A 24,358-nucleotide genomic window follows, 5' to 3' on the forward strand; every position below is an offset into this window, starting at 1 on the left:
TAAAGACTCTACAGAGTTTAATTATTTCCCTCAATTGCACAAAAAACAAACAAAAGAAAAACTAAAACAAATATAAAAATTAGAGCTCTTTCGTTCTAGATTGGCGATCAACCACAAAATCAACCTGAAATCTCCCATGATCATTTTTCCAGCTCCATCTGGACGCAGACAGTCTGTTCATACACTTTTTAAAAAGACACGAGCAGGAGGTGAAATAAAGGAAAACATGTCTCTGACGACAACAAAAATAAACAAAAAGCAAACACAATAAAAAATATCACTACAGTAAATGTGTGTGTAACTCTTGATCACGACCGACACGTCGAATGACACCAAAATATGGTAAAAAAAAGAAGAAAAAAAACTACACTGAGGAGAATCTTGATGCAAGAGCTGGTTGATGCCGACATGTTTGTTTGTTTTGTTTTGTTTGTTTGTTTATGAGGTTCAGAGCTGCAGAGCACAGAACTGCTGGTAAACGGCCAGGATGTGATGATCGAGCTCAGCCGTGAACAGCAGGTTCTCCAGGGTTCCCATGTACTGCTGGATGGTCACATGGTGCTACAGAGAGAGGGACAGAGAGAAGTGATGAGTCATCATACAGTGTGAGACATCCACACATTTGATAGCATCAGAAATTCAAAGCTCCAATTTCAGTACTCTATCGCCCCCCCGAGGACATCCAGGTAGTGATGTGACAATATATAAAGTTATTGCTTGTCGTGATAAAAAAAACAACAACACTTTCTTTAAATAAGTTAATGGTGGTGAATTTTTATTATTGAGAATGAAGGAAAACACTAGTATTTCGATATTATCACGACATTTAAGTCACAAAATGATATTTGAATAAATGATACATAGAGAATACACCATGCTTAAATTTTTTTCAAAACAGCTATATTTCACTATCGATTCCTACCCTCTCCAGTATCTCACGTGAGTGACTTAAAAATCGTGTCTTACTCAACAACATGAAAATGAAAACTAGCAGTGCTGTGAATAAAGTTAACAATTAAAGTTGGGTAAAAGTGACAGAGAGTGTGTGTGTGTGTGTGTGTGTGTGTGTGTGTTACCATGAGGAAAACCTGCTGCAGTCTCTCCACACAGTTCTTGTACCACGGTGTACTGACGTCAACGCTGCCGCTCTCACAACGAACCAGATGCTCCGTCAACAACATGATGAAACGCTGAGGGAAGAACGAGAAAAACACCGGCGTTTATTAAAGGGACAGTCCAGATTTCTTTTTTCTATGTAAGGGTGCATGAAGTACTTGTGCATGGATAGCGTGTTTGAGTGATTTTTTTTTAAAGAATTAAAACAAGTTTCTCTGGGCATCTTAAATGTGAGTTTTTTGTTTTTTTTTCTTAATTAAAATGACATTTTACCAAAACAATACACTCTGATTTTAATATACTACTTCCCTTTTTCTATCCTATAATTTTTTATTCTCGAAACCTCATCTCTTTGTACTGTGCAATTACGTGTGTGGCAGAGACAAAAACAGATCTATTGTCGTCTTTCAAAGGGCTTCCTGTCGGTGCAGTAAATCACTGAAGATGTTCCAAATATAGTGTAGTTTGAGAGGAAAGAGTCGGGTATTTTTCAACACACTTTTTCCACCATCGTGTTCCGCTTCTTTGAATAAAATAAAATCAACCTCGGACTGAAAAAAAAAAAGAATGCCAAGACGAAACACATAATCGTCTGTCTAATGACCTTTAACATCATTAGAATCAGGAAGACATGAACTCTGTCTGGAATGATCTGCTCTCGGCTTCAACCTTAGACTCTGATTTGGCTTATATCTTAACGGCATGCAGCGAAAACAAGAGCTTTCTCTTGGAGCCGACCTTGAAACTAGCTCAGTCTGTACAAAAACATGTTCAAACTTAACCCTCTTATGACCATCATGATACTCAGGATTTATTTTGATTTTATGGCTGAGGAATTGTCACCTAAATACATAAATATATATATGTATATACCTGGAAGATGACAAGGAAGAGGTTCTTCTGTTCGCTCTGCGCCGACTCCACTTTCTCCTGTAGCCTCTCGATCTGCTCCTCCAGCTGATTGTCCTCGTCCTCGCTGTTCTTGTCCATTTCCTCGTCGTCACCGCTGTCCCTCTGTCAACACACAAACAATGAAATCCTGTCCTGCTTCAACGTGCCGAGTGCACCCGACTTACTGGCGAAACAACAACAAAAACAATGTTCTGGAGGAAGTCACCCTCTTATGCTGCTGTTTCTCCAGCTTGTCCTTGGCCTCCTCCAGCTCATTCTGGATCCTCTGGACGTGTTTGTTCATCTTTCGAATCGTCGAGTGCAAAATCTCCCAGATGTAAAGTCTACATCGGGTTCAAAGGTTATTATTATTATCATCATTATTATTTTAATTGACTTGCCATTTACTTTGCTTTATCTCATAGAAACTGAGGTTTTTAAGCTGCTCTCTCTCCCACACCAAAGTCCATGGAGAAAATCTGCAATTTTACATCACAGCTCACATGAGTTGTTGATCCACTGCTGCCTCCACCAAAAAGTACAAATGTTGACTTTGGTGTTTGAAATCCTTCATTCAGACTCACCTCAGTGACACAGAGTGACCACACGAGGCAGCAGTGGACCAACAGCTGTGTCGCCGTGAGCTAAAACCACTGATTTTCTCGATGGACTTTGGTGAGAGAGTAAAAAAGGTTTCCACTCAGAAAAGGCAGTCTAACAGTGAGACAACCATGGTGAGGCTTTTATTCAGCGGCTTTACATCCTTCGCACTACGTTCACACACTCAAGGATTTATTTATCAATTATTTGAATGAATGTTTACTTTTTATTTTACTGTAACTCACCTGGTGAACTCGTGAGCCATGTCCTGAGAGAAAAGCCAGTTGGCGACGGCGGCACAGTCGACAATCTGTGTCCGGATCAGTTTGTCCACCAACACCGCGATCATCTACAACAACAACAACAACAACAACACACGTCTTTGTGTAAACAAAAAAGTTTTTTCCGATGAAGCTCTAGAAAACAGAAGATAGGGGTCACTGTTGTCACCTGTGGGTGGTTCTTCCACGCGTCATAAATCACTTTGAGCGTGTGCAGCTTCCCCTCGTCGCTGTCGGCCAGAGTCTTCAGGATTTCATGAAACCTGGAGGAAGAAGAAGACGACGACAACGACGCAGGTGAGTCTGGATTCACGATTCCCACAAACACTGTGTACATTTCTAACAGTTTATTTATTCATTTTAATGCAGTTATGTCGATATAGGAATATATCAAGCTAAGATTCACTATTTACCATCGGTTAATACATAAACACTAGCTACTTGGGCTGCAACTAACGATTATTTTCATAATCGATTAAACTGACGATTATTTTCTCGATTAATCAAGTACTTGTTTGGTCTGTAAAATGTCAGACAATGTAAAAAAAAAATGTCTTAAACCTGGAAATGATGATGTTCTCAAATGTCAAAATGATTCAGTTTTAATCACTTATTTGTGAAATGAAGCAAAGAAACCAGAAAATATTCACATGTAACAAGCTGAAAAATCTTTTATTATTGAAAAAAACACTTGAATTATCAAAAGGATTTACAAAAGAGTTGATGATTAATAGAATAATTGTTGCGGGCTTACTAACTACCTTGATAACCTATTTCATTGATTCATTTTTATCTGCTACAGACCTTTTTTGTGCGTCTTTAATAAGGTTTAGTTTTAGTCTAAGACGTGAAAAGGTGGAGCGGAAGATGGAAGTAAAGGGTGAACGTACTTGGCGAGGGCGCTGAAGGAGTGGCTGAAGGATTTGGCAGCGAGGTGGAGAAGAGTCTGCAGGAAGACGTCGATCTTCAGAGGGATGAAGCTGTCGCCTTCATCTGGAAGAAGAGAAACAAAAAAAAATCGAATAAATATGAGAAAGAGGACAGAGTGGAGGTCATTTCTCCAGATTTCCAGCTGGCAGATAAAGTTTGAAAATAAGACAGAAATGAAATAACCATCGTCGTCCTCCTGGTTTGGGTTGGGCAGTTCTTTGAGGATGGTCAGGATCTCCTCGTTGGTCGCTCGGTTCTTGATGGCGTTTCCGAGAGTGATGGATAACGGGTAACCAGGTAGCGAGGCTGTGGAGCAGCAGAGACCTTTGTTAGGTTCAACTCTAAATAAATGAATAGTTCACAGTGACCAAGGCTGAACCTGCACAGCCAAATGGAAAGACTGCTTGGACTACAATAAACACAGATCGCTCCTCATGCTAGTTTTATTTTGCCAAGAACCATAAAAAGTAGATTGTTGCTTTTGTTATGATTCTATTTTATGAAAAAAAATAATAATTAAGGCTGCAAAACGATTTGAGACTTGTTTAAATAATTCAAATAAGCTCTCCAATTTTATTAGCCTCTTAAATATGAATATTTTCTGCTATTTTCTGAGCAAACAACTCAACTTATGAAAGAAAACATTAGTTGCAGCCCTAAAAAATATCCCTTAGCATACTGAAACACCCTCATCAAGGTTGCAATTTACAATTAATTTCATAATCGTGTTGATTGTTTTTTCGATTAAGTACTTAAAATATAAAAATAAAATTGTTTAAAAACGTCAATCAACGTTTCCAAAACCTCAGAAATGGCAATGTTCTAAAATGTCTTATGTGTGTCACTGGGCAGGACACTTAACCAGGCACAATAACACACCATTTACTATTTGCAAAACATGCTGCATTTTTCTGAACATGTAAAAAAAAAGAACACTTCTGATGTGTACGAATGTAAAATATGAAGTTTCTTACATGCAGCCTCGTCTAAGTACTTGTATATGAAGATGGGTTCAGCGGGGATGAGAGCTGAGAAGGTGGGAGGGACGATGTCCACGATCCGCTGATGGTACGAGAGTCTGTGAAGAAAAACAGGTGAAATTATTTGACCCACTAAAATAAATGCATGTTGAAAACGACGATAGGGAAAACATGACAGAGGTATTTGTGATAAACGATGTTATACCTCATAGACTTCTCCAGAACTTCTTTCACAAACTTGGGCTTGGGTTTGTCCAGATCCACCGCCAAACAGTCGGACCTTTACAAGACACACAAGCACATTCACCACATCTTTTCAAATCCATCTATAGTTATCTATACATTTGAAATATTCTTTGTCCATATAGCAGTGCCCAAACTCTCTATACGAAGAACCACTTTTTAAAAGATGGCAATTAAAGATGATTATTAATCAACAACTAAATTGAAAACTATTTTGAAAATCAATGAATCGGGTTGAGTTCTCTCAGCTTCTGTTTTCTGTTTTTTTTGCTACATTTAACATAGAAGTCATTAAAACTGAAATATTTTGTTTTGGGAAACCGAAATCTTGCCACAAATCACAATATCAATCATGGTAAGAGCAAATTAATGTATACTAATAATATGCATTAACATACAACTAATATATAGCTAATATTAATACTAATACTACTTTATACTAATTAACAGCCATATCTTTAACACCTAATATGATTTTGAATTGATATTCAATCCAACTCCAACAAATAGTACATAAAAGGTTATTTGGGGACCCACTCACCAGTCGTCCCAGCTCCATCGAAACTGGAAGTTGCTCAAATGATGAGAAAACCAGTTTATTAGTCTGGAAAGGAAAAGAGAAAAGGGTTAAAGTGAAGAGGCGAAAGGAGGAAATGTTAATGTGAGTTTGTTTTGACAAACCTGTCTATGCAGGTGGTGTTCATGGTGTCCAGTCTCATGTACATCATCTCTGTAGCTTGAGCCAACTAACAGCAGGTGTTAAGGTAAAGTCTGAGCATTTTGGATTCTGTGCATCACAACTGACAGGGTTCCTGGGAAATTCAAATTCCAAGATCTCGGTCTCACCAAAGACAAATTACAGAAGATTGACCACAATCTCAAAAATGACAATCACTTGTCCAGATGCAGAGCAAATCAAATAAAAGTGGACGCCATCATGGATGAAGACGCTCTTACAACCATTTACCACCACATGTTATTTATACATTGGAATGACAATTCAGTTTACTCTTTGTCCCTGCTGCACAACATTCTAATACCGAGATTTCAGAAAATGTGCGTTTAAAGCTGAAATGGACAGGTTTTAGCCATTTTTAATTAAGGTTGTGGTTCTCTGCTTTCTTGAATCAGGTTGATTCCAATCCACAAGGTCCTGATTTGATTCAATTCTCAATTAGACTTCTGTTCATTTAGAGATATTTCAGTTTAAAATACTTGGTTACGACAAAGAATTTGGATCCATCTGCCCTGCTGCATCTCTACAGTACAGTCCAAACTCTAACATAAACTGTTCTAGTTGAAGATAACACATCAAATCATTTTTAGTACTTAACTAGTTGTCCAGCAGAGGGCGCTTTGAGCTCAACTGTCCTGCTGAGCAACAATCCTGACATCAAAGACACAGTCACGTATTGTGTGATTGCATAGAAAAGCATATATTAGAAGATCAAGCTTTGGATTTTATGAAACACTATAAGATCTACAATACATTTTTTAAACTCTGTCCATGTCATTATAATGTTAAAACTAAATTGTGAGGTGTAATTGATAGAAAAGTATGTTAAAATTAATTCAGGACACCAAAGAAACTGTGATATTCAGGATTCAAAACACTGCAAAAAATAGTGTGAGCCCAACAATCTAACATTTACTACAGTATTCCCAAACATCTTCACATGTACTGAACTGTTATGAAATGAAAGCCGCTGTGTATTCTCATGTTCTTTTTTTCCCCCTTGACTTGAAAATTCCTTGATAATGAAATTTGATGCATGTCCAAAATGGCAATGAGACACAAACAATCAAGGATACGACTTGCGGCAGTGACCCTGGCTGCAGTTTGCACAGTTCGATGAGCAGCGTGGTGTACATGACGTCGAGGTGAGGCGGAGAAGGCAGCTGGAAAAGTTCCCCAAAGATCACCTGGAAAAAGAACGAGAAAAGAAGAGAGCTAAATATTTTAAATAAAGGTGTTTTGGGTTTTTTTTATGCTCAAATCCAGGTTTTGAAAATCACGTTTACCTCCACGATGTGATAGTTGAGTGGAATCTTGTTTTTCCCTGGATAACTGAGTAACTGGGCAGCACTGATTGATGTTGATGAAAGAAAAATAAGACGAGTTAAAAACACCTCTGTGCCTGTGTTTTAATGTTTTTAAACTAACTTCAAGCCTGTGTTGCTCACCATGTTTTTCTCTCTTTCCAGTGAGTCCTGATGATATTGTGCAGGTTTTCTTCAATGACAAATCTCTCCACAGAATGACTGCCGGGCATAACAGGACCCTGAGAGTGAAGAGCAGACAAACATACACTACAAACGGCTCAATCACACATTTTTATGCCCCACATCAATACCACAACCCATTATCTCTATATATTCACGTATATATACACATAACTGAGTGCATAATATATAAACGGAAAGAGACAAATAGGAAAAACAAGCACAACAAAACAGAATTACAAAAACTATCTAAAAAGATCGCAGATAAAACTGGAATTACTTCCAGAAACCAATTCTTCTTCACCACAGACTAGTAATCTGTGTTGGACGATTTAAGTACAGGTGGGTATCAAGAAGGAAACAATTAGTGCTGAACAAATTAAGGATTGATTTAGACTGTGTTCTGAACTCTAAATCATTTGTAATAACCAAAATAACGAGTATTCAGTGCATTACCTCTGGGGCATCAGTGTAGTCGAACATGCGGAAGACGACCTGAGGCATGGGGTACTGGGCGTCGGGCATGTGTCCCGGTGGAGTGAAGGGCGGCAGGTTGTGCTGCAGAGCTTCACACAGGACGCTGTCGAAGGCGATGTACGGACGAAGGATGTGACGCTCCTGCCAGCGATCTTTCTTTAGCTTCTGAATCTGAGCCCACAGACAGTCCAGATACTGGGGAGGAGGAGAAAAGAGAGAAGAGTCACCCTGGATCCTGTTTCCTATGACGATGATCAAAAACTGTGCTCATCCTAAACTTCAGTGAAGATAAACTGGAATGTGACAACGTCATTAACCAAACACACACCCATGGCTATTTACATGAAACACAGATGGAAATAACAGGAAATGGGAAAAGAGAAACAATACTGTGATTTTTCTTGCCATGTCACAGTACTTGCAGGCACAGCAGTGACAACATCTTGGACTCTCGGTGTAACATTAACACATTTTAGTTAAAAGCTGTTGGAAACTTCTGCTGTTGTAAGTGATTTCCTGCGTGTTATGAATACTATTATGAATAAAGGAACAATTATTAAAGATGTTAATAATGTAAAAAAAGTGTTGATAGTGGTGCATGTTTGCAAATTCTAGTTCCAAAAAGAACGTGTGAAAAACAAGGATGCCACTACCCATATTATCATTCTTTCAAGTCAAAATAGAAGCTTTTGGTGTTGGCTTATGCAAGTTTCATGTGTATGAAGACAATGAAACAATGCCGTGTTTATGTAAAACTTTTTTAACAAAAGAAGATGACAGTTTTGTTTCTGTGTAAATAAGCCTTAAATTAGTCAGCAGAGCTGTGAGAGGAGTGCTGTCTGTCTCTCACCTCTTCTTGAGGATGAGGCTTCTCTGCTGTCCACACCTGCAGCATTGGGACATGAGTCTTTACTCTCCTCCTGAAAATGAAGACAAAACTCAATTGACAACAGTGATTTCTTTATCAGGAAAATGTGACAAAAGAACTTAACGGAATAAAAAGCGTAAACGCAAGGAAGAAAGACAAAGCCAGAGAAGGACAGTCATACTTGAGGTAGCCTTCGACTTGGCTGAGGAGGCGGTCCATCTCAACATCCTTCTTCTCGTACAGTTCCTTACCGACCCAGGGCAAACAGGAGAGGACAACATACACGAACCAGTCTGAACGAACCTGAAGACACACACCCAAGTTTGTGTTTCTTATCTTTTAACACTAAACATTTATCTGTTAAAAAGTTATGGCTTGAATCATGACAAGACATTACAACTGTGGACACTAAAAACTTCTCAAGATGAAGATTTGAGGAAGAGAAGAAAGAAGAGCAGACTCCAGTTGTGAGGCTGCAGTACCACTGACAGAGAGGAAGAGGGAGACAGAGAGCAGGACTGTAGCTAAACCAGCTCTGTGTTTGTGTAGAATATGTCGGTGAAAATGTCGCTTCCCTACCTGTTTGTTAAACAAGTGGTTTGATACCAGAGTGTTTACATTTATATTCTATACAAACAGTGACGACCAGAGACGTTGACTGGCTTTTTTCCCCATCGACGTGAGTAGGTCAGGTTGTGTGTGACACTGCTTTTGGAGGAGAGGACAGAACGCCACCAGCTGACACTGACTCACAAAACACACTGTAGGTGCAAACGTTACTTATCTACATGTTTGTTGTACAGAAAGTTCAATAAAATGTGTTTACATTTATTTCAACAGTGACATTCGTGGACTTTGGTCCTCATTGAAGCGAGGAGACCAGGATCATTTTACATCATTTACATGACCTCAATTTTGGCACGGTGGTTAATAGTAACCCAATTTTCTGAGGAGTGACAAAGTCAGAAGAGATATTTTTGTCAAACTCAAATGACCTGGGGGTCAATAAGCATCTAGTCTGGTCAAGGGGCTGGTCTAAAGGAAAAAGGCAACTATAACATTTAATTACCAGCTCCTCCTCTTGTCTCCTTATATAAGAAACACAATGTCCAAAATAAAAACATTTTAGGATTAATGTATTCTCCCTTATTATGTTTATGTTCATTATTTAACGCATTTTACTTTTTAATTAACCTGATTTTGGACTCACCTGTGGTACGTCTTCCTCTTGGGTAACACTGACAAAGTTTTCAAACATGGCCACCATGGATGGAGCCGCAATCACGTGACAGTTGACCAAGTCAGACAAAAAACGCACCTACAAGAAGAAATGGTGTCGGGTGACAAATACAAATACACAGTGATAAACTGAGGCTTTTTAAAACTATACTGTGGTTCCTACAGTTCGATTGCTAAATTAATCGTCAACTATTTGGATGATCGATTAATCAGTTTGAAGCTTTCTTCGTGATTCAAACAAGATCTCTGATTGTTTTAGCTTCTTTCATTGAACCAAACGATGAGTCGATTAATAGAGAAAATTATATATACAGCATACAAAATACATACATGCAATCCAATTTTCCATGTGTTGTGACTGTGATCAATTTTAAAATACACCAATTAAGACCTTGTTTATATACAAAATTGAATTAAGACTATAAGGATCCAAAAGAAGCCTGTTACACAAAATTTAATTACCAGATAAACCGCTTCATTGTACAAGTTGTTTTTCAACGTCTCCTTCAGTTGTCTGATCATGGCCTCGACAAACTCGCCTCCGAAGTTGTAGTTTCTGGCGTTGAGGAGGCCGACCAGAGTCGTGTAGACAGTCAGCTTCTCAGGGAGGAGGCGGGCGCTGTCAGTGAAAGACAACTCACTCTGTCAACATGTAATGGGACTGTTTTTTCGTTTTGTTTTTAACAACAACAATGGGGGTGATAATTTGTATGTACTTACACACTACATAAAATGCGCAGGATTTTGCTTTTGTAGTTTGGAAGATCTGCCTCCAGGACGCCCGCGAGGCCTTCCAGGTTGCTCTCCAGAGACGCCGTGCTCTGTCAAGACAAATGTAGAAAGTCAGTTTCACCTAGTGTTTGTCATTATAAGAAAAGCGATGTCCCACTGATACAAAGTTTGTTGCAGAATGTTTGAATCTGTTCGTTTTGAAGCATTAAACGCAACTCCTACTTATTAGTTGGAAATGCTGAGTTATTCTGCTTTCTTCATTATTATAATATCATGATTTGCCTTTTTTTGGCTGCCATGACAACATTTTTGGCAGATTAACAGAGACACACCCACAAGTTTGTACAACTATTGGCATGTAATAAAAAAAAACAGAAAAGAAAAAAAATAATAAATCACTGAAAATGCTCAGCATTCTCAACTGCTTTTTTTTTGTTTTAAGACAACGAGAGCTTGTCGTCACTGGTCAAACTTCTTACCTTCTCCCCCACACGACATATCAGTGACTCCAGACGATCTTCAATCTCAATCGGCTCCGATGTTCTCCTTCTTTTATGAGCCTGGCCCCCTGAACATTAAAAAAGTTGTGACATAATCACAGAGTGAGTGGAAAGAAAAGTCGGTCCATTTATAATAAACGTTAGGTACATTTCCCAAAATCTCTTAAAAGACAATAAAAAAAGTTAAACTTCTTAACACATTTACACATTAGTCAAATATAAAAATATCATGCATGATTTTGGGCTGATCAATAAAATAGATATTCAATGTATATATCAACATATAGAGTTCAAGCATGATCCACGCACACTTAAACACACAAAAATAACTGAATGTTTTACCTCAGATTTGTGTTGCCTTCCAATGTTTCACTGTGTTTGAGCTTTCCTGGCCATTAGTGGTTTATCCAAGTTTCCCTCAACAGAATAATCTCTGTCTACTAGTTTTATCAGATAATTATCATTTGTTCATCTAATGTGCTGGTTGATGGGTTATTCCCCCTAATGTTTTTATAATTAATTTGGGGAGAAGTTACCTGGCTTAAGGAAAGGCAGTTAACTGCAGGATAGTGCCCGAGTACGCTACTCTAATGGCACTTTTCCACTGGTATCTGGTATTTTTTGCTCTGGTGAGGTTCCAAGCAAGCGGACCTGAAACTAAATGTGACATCAACAGACTGCCATCCACTGATTGGTCTGATTGGAGTGTGACAACCGACACAAGAATCAAACAGAAACAATGCTGAACTGCATATCAGTTAAAGAGACTTAAAAATCCTGGCGTCTGGTGTATTAAGCAACAGAACTGCCGAAAGCTGGCGATCGTGCGCCAAACAGCAACCCCATTCAACGTATTTCAGGCCAGGCCAGTGTCAGGCGCAGTCTGTGCTCATCACATCACTAGCATGGCAGTATAGTTATGGAAAACGACCCAAACCATGTAGAGTCGACCTGTATCTTTATATTCCTTTTTCTCTATGTTGTAAGTAAATAGCGACATCCTGCACTTCACAGATATATTGTTTTCTTCAGCTAGACAGTTATCGCGATGTATCGAGATATGATTGTCTTCCAATATACTGACTATCACAGAATCATTGTATTGTGATATTATTGTATCGTGAGGTACCCTGTGATCACCACCCCTAGTAAATACTGGTTATCTCATTATTGAAGTTATATTCATCAGCTTATACCTACGTGGATTACAGCAAAACTGCTAATGTCATACTCTGCATTAATGCGTCGTGAAAAACCTAACCTAATAAAAGAGATGCGTTTATTTAGTAAGGTTTTCAGGAGCTGCTGGTTACCGCCCCCATTACAACTTCACACCAGCTAACCGTAAGATACCGGGTCAATTAAATTCTTACAATTGGCGCTTTAGTCACATTTGAGGCCACATAAAGTCAACAAGAACAAGTTTGTGTCGATTATTTGGCGATTTTACGTGAGTAAGTGCGACAAAACACAAACTGCGCCTCGTAAAAACAACGCACGAATTAATGCAGCATGCTAAAGCTGAACACGCTAACATTAGCCGTTAGCGGCTAGTGTGTGGGCACACACATGTAGCTCACTCTTACCGTCATTCTCGTCGCTGTGTCGCCTCCGGGACATGTTTTCACTCCACTACGGCGTGGATACTAACACAAAAAAGACAATAATCGATGTGAAATATGAGCGTGAGCCGGATGAACGAGCTTCGGGACGCTTCAGTCTGGAAGCTAAGCTGCTACAGGAGCAGAAAAATAAAAGCGGTCCGATTCAACTGAGACACTTCCGGGGTCGACCGGAACCTGAAACAGCACTGTTTACCAAATGAAAAAAATGTTCCCCGCATAACAGAAGGTTCGATTCCCCAGGTGCTCCGCAGCAAGTGCCGAAGTGTTCTTGGGCAACGCATTGAACTTAAAATTGTTCGTCACGGCTCGTCAGAGACTAGAAATATATTTTTATACGGGGAGGGGAAGTTGGTCGAAATGAAAGCTAATCCGGCGAGTACTTGGGTTTGAACGAAACTAACTTCATATAGATTTTAATCAATGCTGTAGCTAAACCAAAGGCAGTTTAGTGGACCATTCATACATTGATACTATTATTTAAAACCAGAGAATGGAAGCAGCGGTGGATCTTCCCTCTGGCTCAGAGTTCTCGGGCTGGGAACTGGACTCGTTCACATGTGACACGTTAAAGCAGGGGAAGCAACTTCCTGCTCCACTGAGGAGATACTACAGCTTCTGCAGGAGGAAGGTGAGAGAAAACAACACTGTTAACCTTTGATTACATCACTTCATTAAACACAGATGAGCTGTCTCTTGTGTCTATGTTTTTGATATAAATAATAACAAATATAGTTAGAAGGGATTCCTCGGGTCATCTTAACACATACAAACCAAAATATCAAGAAGCATATCTTTATTAAACAAAGCCACATGGGTTCTGGATAGCAAATCATTACACATACTATACTGTTCCATAGTTTTTACCATATTTTAATTACTGTATAGACATATACATTTGTGTATATTAGTGACACTAATTTGACTGTCCCATTGGAAGAAGCTTTGATGAGGCCCATGAGAAGAAGAGCCATAGATGCCAGGACTACATCATGGAGTGCAGAGAGAAAGGGTGGCAGTCATGGCTGTTACCAGTTGAGGTGGGGTGTGGAGGGTTCCCAGCACAGTTTGTGTGGATGGTGCTCACTCGTACAGGCAACAAGCACAAGGCAGCTGTACACAGGATTGGAGAGGCAGCAGAAAGAGCCTCTTGCTGGCTATGGCACCAAAGGGACGAGGAGGCCTGGAACTGATGAGCAGGGATTTGGCCACCACTGCTGACCCACTAACTGGAGGGTGTCACGGTTAAGGGTCACTGTCTCAGGTTGAAGGCCACAGTCATTCTTAAGAGCGACTGCATGTGTGGCATCCTCGGATGTATTAAACAATGCAAATTATAGTGTTATACTCCAGGAATGTGAAAATGGGGACCAAAAATCAAACTCATCTTAGGGCCCCGTAAAGGAATGCACACGGGTAATTCATAATGTAGGTCATTTGGATTACTCTCACTCACTTTTCTTGCAGTCAAACCTATTCTATTTCACAGACATAGTAAATTCCAAACAGCACCAATCACGTTTAAAGCAAATAATAACCAATGATCACAAAATATCACATACATGTGAACAATATTCACAACATGTTTACGGATTGGGAGGTGAGGGTTATCAGTAAAGAGGGAAGAATCATTTCAAAATTAATAGAACATGTACAAACATTAAAACACTGTTTACTGTTAACCAAGTATTTAAGAATTTAATTTAAAAATAATGATTAATGAATTTTTTTTCCTTCACAGTCATTTGCTGCCTTTGTGGAATCCAAGAGGGACGGCAGTCAGGACGAAGGAAGCTCATCGTGGTGTTGTTGTGACCAAACCTTCAAGGAACACACAGCTTTTCACAAGCACGTGGCCAGAAATCACAACAGTGAAATAAAGCAGGTCACACAGGCCTCGTACGAGCGTCTGTTAAACCAGCTGCAGGAAGAACCCGAAGCTCTGCAGCCAAACCAGCTCAAAGACGAGACAGTGGACATTTCTGTGTGGATACCAGACACCAGTCACTTCTCTGAGGAGCAACTTCAGAAGTACTTTTCATTCTCACATATGGGTCAATATTATGCAGGTCTTTGTAGTGTTTTAAAGTGAATATCCAGCTTATATTTATGTGTTAATGATAAAAAATATTCATTTTTGTTTCCTGCAGAGGTCCAGGAAAGGTTATCCTTTATTATCACTATTGTAAAGTGGAGGATCCACATGTCGTCTGTGCTTGGCAGAAAGCTTTGTGTGAAAAGCTCCACTTAACCGGCAAGGTGAGCACATCCTTTTATCGTCCTTAGATAAAACCTAAGAGCCCCTTTTCATTCAACATTTCCAGGAACTTTTATTACCAGGAATTTATTTACCTGGGGAAAAGAATCCCCAGTAATCTGTGTGGGTCTTTTGTTACCACCTCCTCCTCAGTAAAAATACGCAATTTTATTTGTGTTGATGTTGGCTTTGTTTACAGGCAGAGTGAAACATTGACATGGTTGAAAAAAATGGCGCTATACATTATCCACTTGTTCTCTGTCACCTGCCAAGTTTGAGGACCGTTATTTAAAGAGATGAATTGTCATGTCATTAAACTGTGTCATGGTCGTCTTGTTCAGGTGAGGGTGGCGACCGAAGGCATCAACGGTACGGTGGGCGGCACCGACGTGGCCACCGGCATTTACATCGACGCCATGCGTTTGCATCCTCTCTTCAGGATGGACAACGAGGATTTTAAGGTACATGGAAAACATAGACGGTAAATGAAGAGACGATATTTTGCCTGTCGTCATATCTTTAACAACATGGCAGTGTCCCGGGATATGAATGAATGAAAAATGACAGGGTAACTGAAAATATAAAGTGACACACGGCCCAAAACAATAATAAGATTATTATATAAAAGTAAGCTGATCGATATGTTGTGAGAAAATCATATAGCAACACATAAAAATTAGGGATGAGCACAAATACTCTCTATCAATGATTCCAAATATTGAAAAGAATCTTTCTACTAGGCTTTTCACAGACAAGGAAACTTCTAAAATCTCTACTTTAACAAAGGGGGGTTTGGGGTATTTAACAACAGCTAAAGAATCTTTTTAGTGAACTGATCCCAAAGCTTTGGTTCACTGGTTGTTCCCATCTGATAACACATCAAAGCATGTGCCACCCACTGTGTGTGTTATGTTGCAAATATTGAAAAGTCCTTTATGTTAATTATGGTGACACAGAAATGAATATAAATGTCATTTTTTCCCCCCTGCAGACAAGTGAAGGTGGTGCGGAGTGTTTCACAGATTTAAGGGTCGGAGTCTTTAAAGAAATTGTTCCAATGGGAGTTGATCCAGACGTGGTCTCGTACCACTCAGCGGGTACAGTGGTATTATTGTATTTCTGTGAAATTGATTTGGAATTGAAATGTATTTATTTTCAATGTGTACAAAAACAAAAACGAACAAAGCAAGTGTTAAACACTTCATCTTTTAGTTTACTTGTTTGAAAAGGAGGTGTAAGAACTGCATTACTTTATTTATTTAACTGTATTCTACCTTTTACTTTTACCTTTTATCATTTAAAGCTGCAAATTCATAATAATTCTAATTGTATCAATGACAAATAAACATAGAAATGTGTGATTTTGTTGATGAGGAGTTAAAATCTCTCTCTCTCTCTCAGGAGTTCATCTGGAGCCCGAGGAGTTCCACAAAGAAGTGGAGGCTCTTTTGACTAAAAAGGATTTGTGCGACGACACCATCCTTCTGGACTGTCGCAACTTTTACGAGAGCAAGATTGTAAGTAATATGTGGCCGAGACTGACAATTATTGTCATTGTCTATCATCGCCGTAATTATTTGGAACAAGGTCCTTGCTCAGGAAAAACGGAAAGAAATGTCAGGAAAAACCTGAAAAATATTTATTTTTTTGTCTGCTACTCCAGGGTCAGTTCACTCAGTGTCTGGCTCCAAACATCCGTAAGTTCAGCTACTTTCCAGACTACATCGACCAGAACCTGGAACTGTTCAGGGACAAAAAGGTCCTCATGTACTGCACAGGAGGGATCCGCTGTGAACGTGGCTCTGCTTACCTTCGCTCAAAAGTAAGACTTGCTACTTCACTTTGTAATTAAAACTGTTCTGCATAAGGGAAAGGGAAATATTCATCCCTCCGTGTCACTCCTCTGTTTGCAGGATGTGTGTAAAGAGGTTTACCAGCTCAAAGGTGGAATCCACAAATATCTGGAGCGTTTCCCCAACGGTTTCTATCGCGGAAAACTTTTTGTCTTTGACGAGCGTTACACCATCTCCTCCAACACTGACATCATCTCAGGTTTGTGTTCAATAACATTTTTAAAAAAGGTGAAAATTGAAATTCCAGCACCAGAAAGAACATGCTAAGCTGCAAAGAAACCCTAGAGTGAAAAAAATGGAGTTTAATAATAAACACAAACAAAATGTGTTATAGCAGTGGCGTACAAAGATATTACAGGAGTCAGGGGCTCAAGTGAACTATTGACAATTATTAAATGGAAAAAAAACTTACTACTTACTGACATACATATTTATTTTATTAACCTTACACTTGTGCAAATGCTTCACAAGTTTTTGTACAAAATGACTGTACCGCTGTCAAAAATTTAAATTTGGAGGCATTATTACACACTTTCGTGGAGAATTGATGTTATGGCTCACATTAAAAAATAGAATACAAAATCAAAAAAAGAAATTAATAAAAATCTGACCTAGCTTATCTATGGTTGTTTTTGATGTTATTATTCTGCCTCTGTTTATTTTATTATTTATTTGCTGTGTCCATCTAAAAAATTAACTTCTAAAAACATTTAGTTGGTTTGGTTTTATTGCTTAGTTTAAGCTCAGCACAGAAATGTCACCGGGCGACACGACATCTAAAGAGCTGCTTTGACTTTGGGTTGAAAGAACCTTAAATAATCTTGTGTCTGTTTTCAGACTGCAGGTACTGTGGCCGTCCGTGGGACCGGTACAAGCTCTGTTCCACCCAGTTCTGCTTCCAGCTAGTTCTGTCTTGTCCCAGCTGCAGACAGGACGGACACACCGCCTGCTGCCCCGCCTGCCAGACCAAAGGACAGGCGCCCCCCGACGCTCCACATGTCAAAGAGGAGTGCGAGTGCACTGATGGACGCCCCAGAATCCCACAGGATGTGTAGAGAAACGATGGCTGTGATAGGACACTTGTCCCTGTTCTTACATTTATGAATTTCATGATCGTGTGAGTGTAGGGCACGCACAGAATTTGATATCAAATACTGACCTACACACAAAATGTTGTCCACTGGAAGAGTGTAGAAAACTGTAGGGCAGAGTTTTCTGCGCTTCACCGGTCACAGCAGACATAAAACACACACCTGTGTCAGTGGTTATGGCTCCTCAGAAGCTCTTTTTTAAATAATTAATCAGAATCAGAGCTACTACGTTATAACATATCATACATTCTTAAAAAAATAAAATCTAATAAAACATGATGACTAATTTTGTTCTTTGCATTTTCAGGATATCTGCAGTATAAACTGTATTTATAATGTGTATGTAATATTCATTATCCTTCCTAGTTCTAAAAGCTATATTTGGAATCCTCCTTTGAATTTTAGAAATAGGTAGATTATTTATATGTAGTATTATGATAATTATACATTGTCCTCTGTGTTTTTACTCGGTTAATGACTGAATTGATCCTTTGGGAAGAACAGTATCTTATCAATTTAGAGGGTTTTTTTTTTTTTAGAATTCTGGCTTTTAAATGTATTAATTTTAATTTTTCCAAACGAAATTAATTCTCTTCCGTAGTGTTGTAAGGCAAATGCAAATGTCGTCTTTGGTTATCCAAGCCGTTAGGTGGCGCTGCAGCTGGTTGAAATTTCGGTCTCCGGTACTGCAGACACGAACTATTGTCTTTTTATGATCTTTAGGGAGGTTTTACAAATTCTAAACTCATTGAATTATTGATGTAGAATATAAATACCTATACATACATATATCCTTTTCTCAAGGTGTCCTGTGAAGAGCTTTACAGACGCCTCTTTGACACGAAGCCAACCCAGCGGAAGTAAACCAACATAAATCGGAAGTAAACAAAGAGCTAGCAACATAGATGGCTAGCAACCGTAGCTTCGTACGGTGGTGTGTTTATGTGACGCAGGTAAATATTCCTGTTGTTAACGAAGGAGCGATGTCTTCGCTTCAGCATTTCAGAGATTTAATCGCCGAGCGACTAACTGTTGCTGCTGAAGAAATATTCAGACACGTCGAAAGAACCGTCGTAGAGTACGAGGAAGAGTTGGATCGTCAGCGCAAACTGTTGGAGATCGTTTGCAAACCTCGAGTAAAGTTACAGCGAATAGGTCTGTAAAACCACAATGGTTATAAACCTGTAAAGCCTGCCACATAAGAGTAGAAACATTTCGGTATAGTTCGACAGTAATTGGCAAATGTGTGGTTTGCGGTTCAATAAATCATACACACACATCATAGGCAGTTCTATCTAACCGTAGTAAAGATCGAACGCTTCCAAAATCACTCCCTATCAACATACTACACCTGCTAATTATGAAAAAGCTGAATCGGCTTATTTCTATGTATTTTTATTGGGAACCATATTCAATAGTTTCACCCTAGAGCTACTAAAAATGACTCTACAAATCTATGCACCTTACACTTCTCACAAAAGTCATGACATTTCAATGTACTTTCCTTTTCTCTTCTATTCTTTCTGACATCTAAAAATACATCAAAAATTGTTCAATATGACATAGCGATTATGATTTGTTGTTGTAGTTGGAATTGTTGTTGTGAAAATACCCAAAAATGTATTTTAAGATGTTATTTCAGTCAATAATTATTTTACCTTTGATGCTGTTGTTGAAGGCGTGATGTAAATTACCGTACAAAAATGTGACATGAATTTTCAGAGATAAAGCGCTTATATACCTGCAGTATCTCATTTGATATGATTTTACTGTTATATAATGAATATTTGTTATGTGATTATGCGTTGTTTGAACACAGACAATATTTATTTTGAAAAAGGAGTAACAATATACATGTTGTTCTTACCGTAACGTCTTGAAAATTAGCAAAGATTTTCCTGCCAAAAGTGTGTGAATGATTTAATGACGGTAGCCTTTTTGAAAAGGCCTAAAAAAACACACCTTCCACTGCCTGCAGTGAAGTCATAATCCACTAGGGGCCATAGTACAGGTATTAGATCAGGGGTGTCAAACTCGAATGACCTGGGGGCCAATGAGCGTCTATTCTGGTCAAGAGGGGGCCGGTCTTGAGAACAAAAAGTAGTAAAAAAACAACTGTTCAATAGCACAATCTTAAAATCAAAACCCAATATTGTATCATGATATCACACATATTTCGTAATACTATTTATGATGCCAAATTAATCTTTTAATATCAAAAACATACATTTTTAAAATTATGTCAATAATAATGTGGACAACTGTAATTAAAATACCAAACTAGGACTGCACACACTCATGATAGGGGCCCTCGTGTCCCCACACAAGTTGGAGATAGCAGCAGTTCCCTGACCTCATCTTTGAATCCACAAAACCCTTTGACAACTTTTCGACTTTGATATGTGCCTAACTCATTTAAGTAGGGTGCAAACCCCCAAAATCAGTCATGTCAGTCATCATCTACCGCTTTATCCTCAACCAGAGGGTCGCGGGGGGTGCTGTGCCAATCTCAGCTACATCGGGCGATAGGCGGGGTACACCCTGGACAGTTCGCCAGTCCATCGCAGGGCCACACACAAACCCCCAAAATGTACACCAAAATTCAAAAAGGCCGACTTCCTGTTGAGTTGAGGCCATGGTTAATGTCGAGTTATAGGGCACTTCCTGTTTTAAAGGACAATAAAGGAAATAATTGATGGTGTTGGTAAGATATAGGTCGCAGAAACTTGTACTAATGGTTTTGCTAACAAGTGAATGTGACTCATATTGGACTCTTTTCACTGTGTTTTCTCCATCCACAACAATAGATTCATCAATTTTACCAAAATGATGAACAATTAAGTTATTAAATGTAGACAAGGAGCTTGAGTGCCTGAGTAGAATGAAAGACGTAGAAGAACGATAGAAGCTAAAGTAGTCGGGATGCACCGGTCCAACTTTTTCGGTTATGATACTAATACCTTGGCTTTGCATATCGGCCAATACCATTGTTGAATTACAACCAAAACGTATTAGTAAACAGTCTTATATTACTCAGTGACCTGTGGTTACTGAAGCATCAATTGCACGGTTTTCTCATGAAAACGAGCATTTCCACACTGGTTCATAGTGTTGTATTTTGCGGTGTTACCACCACCTCTCTTAACATTTACCTTGCAGACATTGCAAGTACCCGTTGAACTTTTAAGTTATTTTACATTTAAATAATCGGAATTTGGGCATTTGTGAATGATTCAGAATCGTCCAAACTTCTGATTCGTGATGTATCTAACAATCAATGTCTTTTCCCACCTCAAACATTATGTTGACTCAGACAGGAAGTGTCGAAAAAACATAAAAGACTGTTTCATATGAAGTGGAGTCCTTATAGACTATACCAGTCTTGCCGTACATGAAAAATGAATAATGGTACCAAGCCCTAAATTCCTGAAATTACAACAGAAATCAAGAAATTGCATCTGATCTACTTCTCTTAGTTCAAATATTTTTTTCTCATGTAGATACAGGCCTGGATGGAAATACTCATTGAAGTTGTATTTTGTGTTTCTGCTTATAGAATTAAAATTCTGCGAGTCTGGTTCACTTTTTTTAAGACTTAATCGAGAAAGATTACTCCCTTTTTAAACTTTAAATCATTGTCAGCAAAGTTTTAACCTATTTCTTTGTGTCTGTAGAGCTTCCACAGCAGCATATCTGTAAAGAGGTGGAGGGTCTCACTGAGCAGCAGCTCTGTAACCAGGAGAGGAACTCCAGTCTGGACCAAGAGGAATCAGAGTCACTACAGATTAAAGAGGAGCAGGAGGAAACCTGCACCAGTCATGAGGAAGAACAGCTTGAAGTGAAGCAGGAGGCTGATACATTAATGTTGACTCCTGATAATGAGGAAAGTGACCACATGGAACCAGAAACAGACAGTGACCACCAGCTCCTCTCTCACAGCTCTCCTGTAGTTCCGAGTCGAGATCAGACGGGACGTCACCAAGTTGACTCTGTGTCTAATAGAAATGCAGAGTCAAAGCCACGCAAGAGACGTAACAGGAACAAAGTAGAAAACTGTCACACATCAAAGATTGAGTCTGAAACTCACACAGGTAAAAAGTCTTTTAAATGTGACACTTGTGGAAAAAGTTTTGCTTATAAGTCACAACTCGTTATACATATGAAAGTTCACACAGGAGAGAAACCATTTTCCTGTGAAACATGTGGAATGGGTTTTAAACACAGTTCGGATTTGATAAAACATGACAGAAGTCACACAGATGAGAAGCCACATTCTTGTAAAACATGTGGAAAGTGTTTTAGACACAGTTGGGATTTGATAAAACATGAAAGAACTCACACAGGAGAGAAACCCTTTTCTTGTAAAACATGTGGAAAGTGCTTTAGACACAGTTCGCATTTAGTTAATCATGAAAGTACTCACACAGGTGAGAAGCCATATTTCTGTGAAACATGTGGAAAGTGTTTTAGATTAAGTGTACAATTGGTGGTCCATAAAAGAATTCATACAGGTGAAAAACCATATTCCTGTAAAACGTGTGGAAAGTGTTTTAGTCAAAGTTCACATTTGGTAAATCATGAAAGTACTCACACAGGTGAGAAGCCATATTTCTGTGAAACATGTGGAAAGTGTTTCAGACTCAATGTACAATTGATGCTCCACAAAAGAATTCACACAGGTGAAAAGCCACATTCCTGTAAAACGTGTGGAAAGTGTTTTCGACTAAGTGCGCAATTGATGGTCCATAAAAGAACTCACACAGGTGAGAAGCCATATTCATGTAAAACATGTGGAACGTCTTATAGCCAAAGTTCGCATTTGATAAGGCACGAAAGGACTCACAGGTGAGTAGTCGTGTTCTTGTGAAAGATGTGAAAAACACCAAAACCCTTTCTTCCACCACATCGCCAACATTTTACAGGAGTTTCACCGGCTCCCAATAAAATTCTCTATCACTTTCGAAATCCTCCTATATACATTTAAGACAGTCCATCACCTCACCCCTCTGTATTTGGTCCACATTACCACCCCTTCCCATTCCCTCAGATCCTCATCTCACTGTCCGCCACCATGGGGATCACCAGCTGCTTAGCTCCGCAGCTCTCCTTACCATCTCCCACCTCTTTAAAGAAGCATACATCACCTCACCACCTGCACACTATGTAAATGTGTTTTCTTTGTACATTGGTTTAAACATGTATTTTATTGTAATGTACTGTGATCTTAATGTACTGTGTCCTTGGGTGTTTGGAAAAGTGCTTTTGAATAAAATGTATTATTGTCGTACTATATTTGGGAGAGAGGGAAAAAAAACATTGAGTCTAAACTTCACACTAAGACATAACAGTGTCTTATTTTGCATCAATGTTTGTGGGTTTTATTAAACAATTTTTTGTTATTATATGATGAATGATAGTGTTTCAAACATTTATTGTCTTCACGGTCCTAGACATACAACCTTTTATCTTTATGCCTTGCAAGTTTCTTCTGTTTTTATTAGTGCTGTCAATGTGAATTTTGGCGATTCATTTAAATAAACAACGCAGTTAATGTTTGTTTACTTCCGGTGGCGACTGACCCAGTAGAGGATGGAGGGCTGAAAGAATTCATTTGCATTGAGTCAGGAGATATATCTTATAATCTACCATTGAGAGGAACCATCGTGTCAAGAGCATGAGGATGAGAGAGCACGGCGGAGGAATATGCTCGAGCAAGCAAAGGATACCGCTCTCACAACAACCACAACTACATTTCATTGATAAAGACTGGACTCTAACTGTTTACATTATTTAAACAAACTGCTCTGCCTCAGTAACTGGCTGAAGCCAAATTGTCTCTATGGAGTGAAAAAGGTTCAATGTTTTTTATATTTGCACTGTGCATATGTGCACATTTTTGAAATGGAACTGGCACAAAGATGGAACATACTGATTTTTTGTTGTTATCATATATGTCACTAGTCCATATAAGAAATGACAACAGCAGATTTGTGTTTTTGCAGTTCTTTGATAAACTCAAAAATACTCTGCAAAGAGGACTTGACAAAGCGAAATTTCCATATGTATCCACAAGGGGGCGACAGAGGCCAGTTTACCATGAACGCTCTTTGGCCAATACAATGGATCCTTATAATAATAATAATAATGAAAACAGTACAGCTTCAGGTTCGAGATTCTATAAATGGATTTTGAACAACCTATGGTTCTTAGTTTTCTACATAAGAGCTAAATTCTAGATAAAGGTGACAGTGAAAAAAAATTGAGATGTTTACTGATGTAAAGAAACCTGGGAAAACTAAGAAATCATTTTAAATATTTACAGAAGCATATTGCATTAACAAAATAAAATAAAGGCTCTGTTTTTACAATATGTTTGCTCCCCTGTGTTTTTTTCTCGAGTGATTTTTATTTTTGGTTGAATAAACAACTATAACTTTCTCTAATATTTATTAGTA

The 24,358-nt window shown here is 38.8% G+C and overlaps 3 protein-coding genes across 3 annotated transcripts; 2 read left to right on the forward strand and 1 right to left on the reverse strand.

Annotated features, from left to right (window-relative positions):
* Nucleotides 1–12,846, reverse strand: LOC131472166 (nuclear cap-binding protein subunit 1). The gene is made up of 23 exons (XM_058649066.1): nucleotides 12,667–12,846; nucleotides 11,060–11,148; nucleotides 10,569–10,669; nucleotides 10,311–10,467; nucleotides 9,820–9,927; nucleotides 8,791–8,912; nucleotides 8,592–8,661; nucleotides 7,721–7,936; nucleotides 7,226–7,323; nucleotides 7,064–7,127; nucleotides 6,854–6,964; nucleotides 5,723–5,787; nucleotides 5,583–5,645; nucleotides 5,004–5,078; nucleotides 4,793–4,896; nucleotides 4,002–4,124; nucleotides 3,779–3,881; nucleotides 3,058–3,151; nucleotides 2,853–2,956; nucleotides 2,234–2,351; nucleotides 1,990–2,130; nucleotides 1,077–1,190; nucleotides 1–561 (listed from the first exon to the last, which is right to left on the reverse strand). The coding sequence occupies exons 1-23, from the start codon at nucleotides 12,698–12,700 to the stop codon at nucleotides 448–450; spliced, it is 2,388 nt and encodes a 795-aa protein (XP_058505049.1). The 5' UTR covers nucleotides 12,701–12,846; the 3' UTR covers nucleotides 1–447.
* A 49-nt stretch (nucleotides 12,847–12,895) lies between these two features.
* On the forward strand, nucleotides 12,896–18,182 carry LOC131472182 (thiosulfate sulfurtransferase/rhodanese-like domain-containing protein 2). Its single transcript, XM_058649089.1, has 9 exons — nucleotides 12,896–13,333; nucleotides 14,444–14,733; nucleotides 14,853–14,961; nucleotides 15,301–15,420; nucleotides 15,951–16,056; nucleotides 16,361–16,476; nucleotides 16,623–16,781; nucleotides 16,873–17,011; nucleotides 17,650–18,182. Exons 1-9 carry the CDS (start codon nucleotides 13,196–13,198, stop codon nucleotides 17,865–17,867), a joined length of 1,395 nt encoding a protein of 464 aa, XP_058505072.1. The 5' UTR covers nucleotides 12,896–13,195; the 3' UTR covers nucleotides 17,868–18,182.
* A 357-nt stretch (nucleotides 18,183–18,539) lies between these two features.
* Nucleotides 18,540–23,314, forward strand: LOC131472181 (zinc finger protein OZF-like). The gene is made up of 2 exons (XM_058649088.1): nucleotides 18,540–19,058; nucleotides 21,578–23,314. Exons 1-2 carry the CDS (start codon nucleotides 18,809–18,811, stop codon nucleotides 22,750–22,752), a joined length of 1,425 nt encoding a protein of 474 aa, XP_058505071.1. The 5' UTR covers nucleotides 18,540–18,808; the 3' UTR covers nucleotides 22,753–23,314.
* Nucleotides 23,315–24,358: the final 1,044 nt, after the last annotated feature.

This window comes from Solea solea, chromosome 14 (assembly GCF_958295425.1).
Source record: "Solea solea chromosome 14, fSolSol10.1, whole genome shotgun sequence".
In the NCBI taxonomy this organism is placed as follows: domain Eukaryota; kingdom Metazoa; phylum Chordata; class Actinopteri; order Pleuronectiformes; family Soleidae; genus Solea; species Solea solea.

Excerpts from the sequence above, each read along its gene's own strand:
- LOC131472181 (XM_058649088.1), top strand. The coding sequence starts at position 18,809 with ATGGCTAGCAACCGTAGCTTCGTACGGTGGTGTGTTTATGTGACGCAG. Across the intron at positions 19,059-21,577 it reads AGTAAAGTTACAGCGAATAG|AGCTTCCACAGCAGCATATC; the intron begins GTCTGTAAAACC and ends TTGTGTCTGTAG.
- LOC131472182 (XM_058649089.1), top strand. The coding sequence starts at position 13,196 with ATGGAAGCAGCGGTGGATCTTCCCTCTGGCTCAGAGTTCTCGGGCTGG. Across the intron at positions 15,421-15,950 it reads TGGACAACGAGGATTTTAAG|ACAAGTGAAGGTGGTGCGGA; the intron begins GTACATGGAAAA and ends TCCCCCCTGCAG. Across the intron at positions 16,057-16,360 it reads GGTCTCGTACCACTCAGCGG|GAGTTCATCTGGAGCCCGAG; the intron begins GTACAGTGGTAT and ends TCTCTCTCTCAG.
- LOC131472166 (XM_058649066.1), bottom strand. The coding sequence starts at position 12,700 with ATGTCCCGGAGGCGACACAGCGACGAGAATGACG. Across the intron at positions 11,149-12,666 it reads ACACAGCGACGAGAATGACG|GGGGCCAGGCTCATAAAAGA; the intron begins GTAAGAGTGAGC and ends TTTAATGTTCAG. Across the intron at positions 8,662-8,790 it reads CAAGTCGAAGGCTACCTCAA|GAGGAGAGTAAAGACTCATG; the intron begins GTATGACTGTCC and ends CTTCATTTTCAG.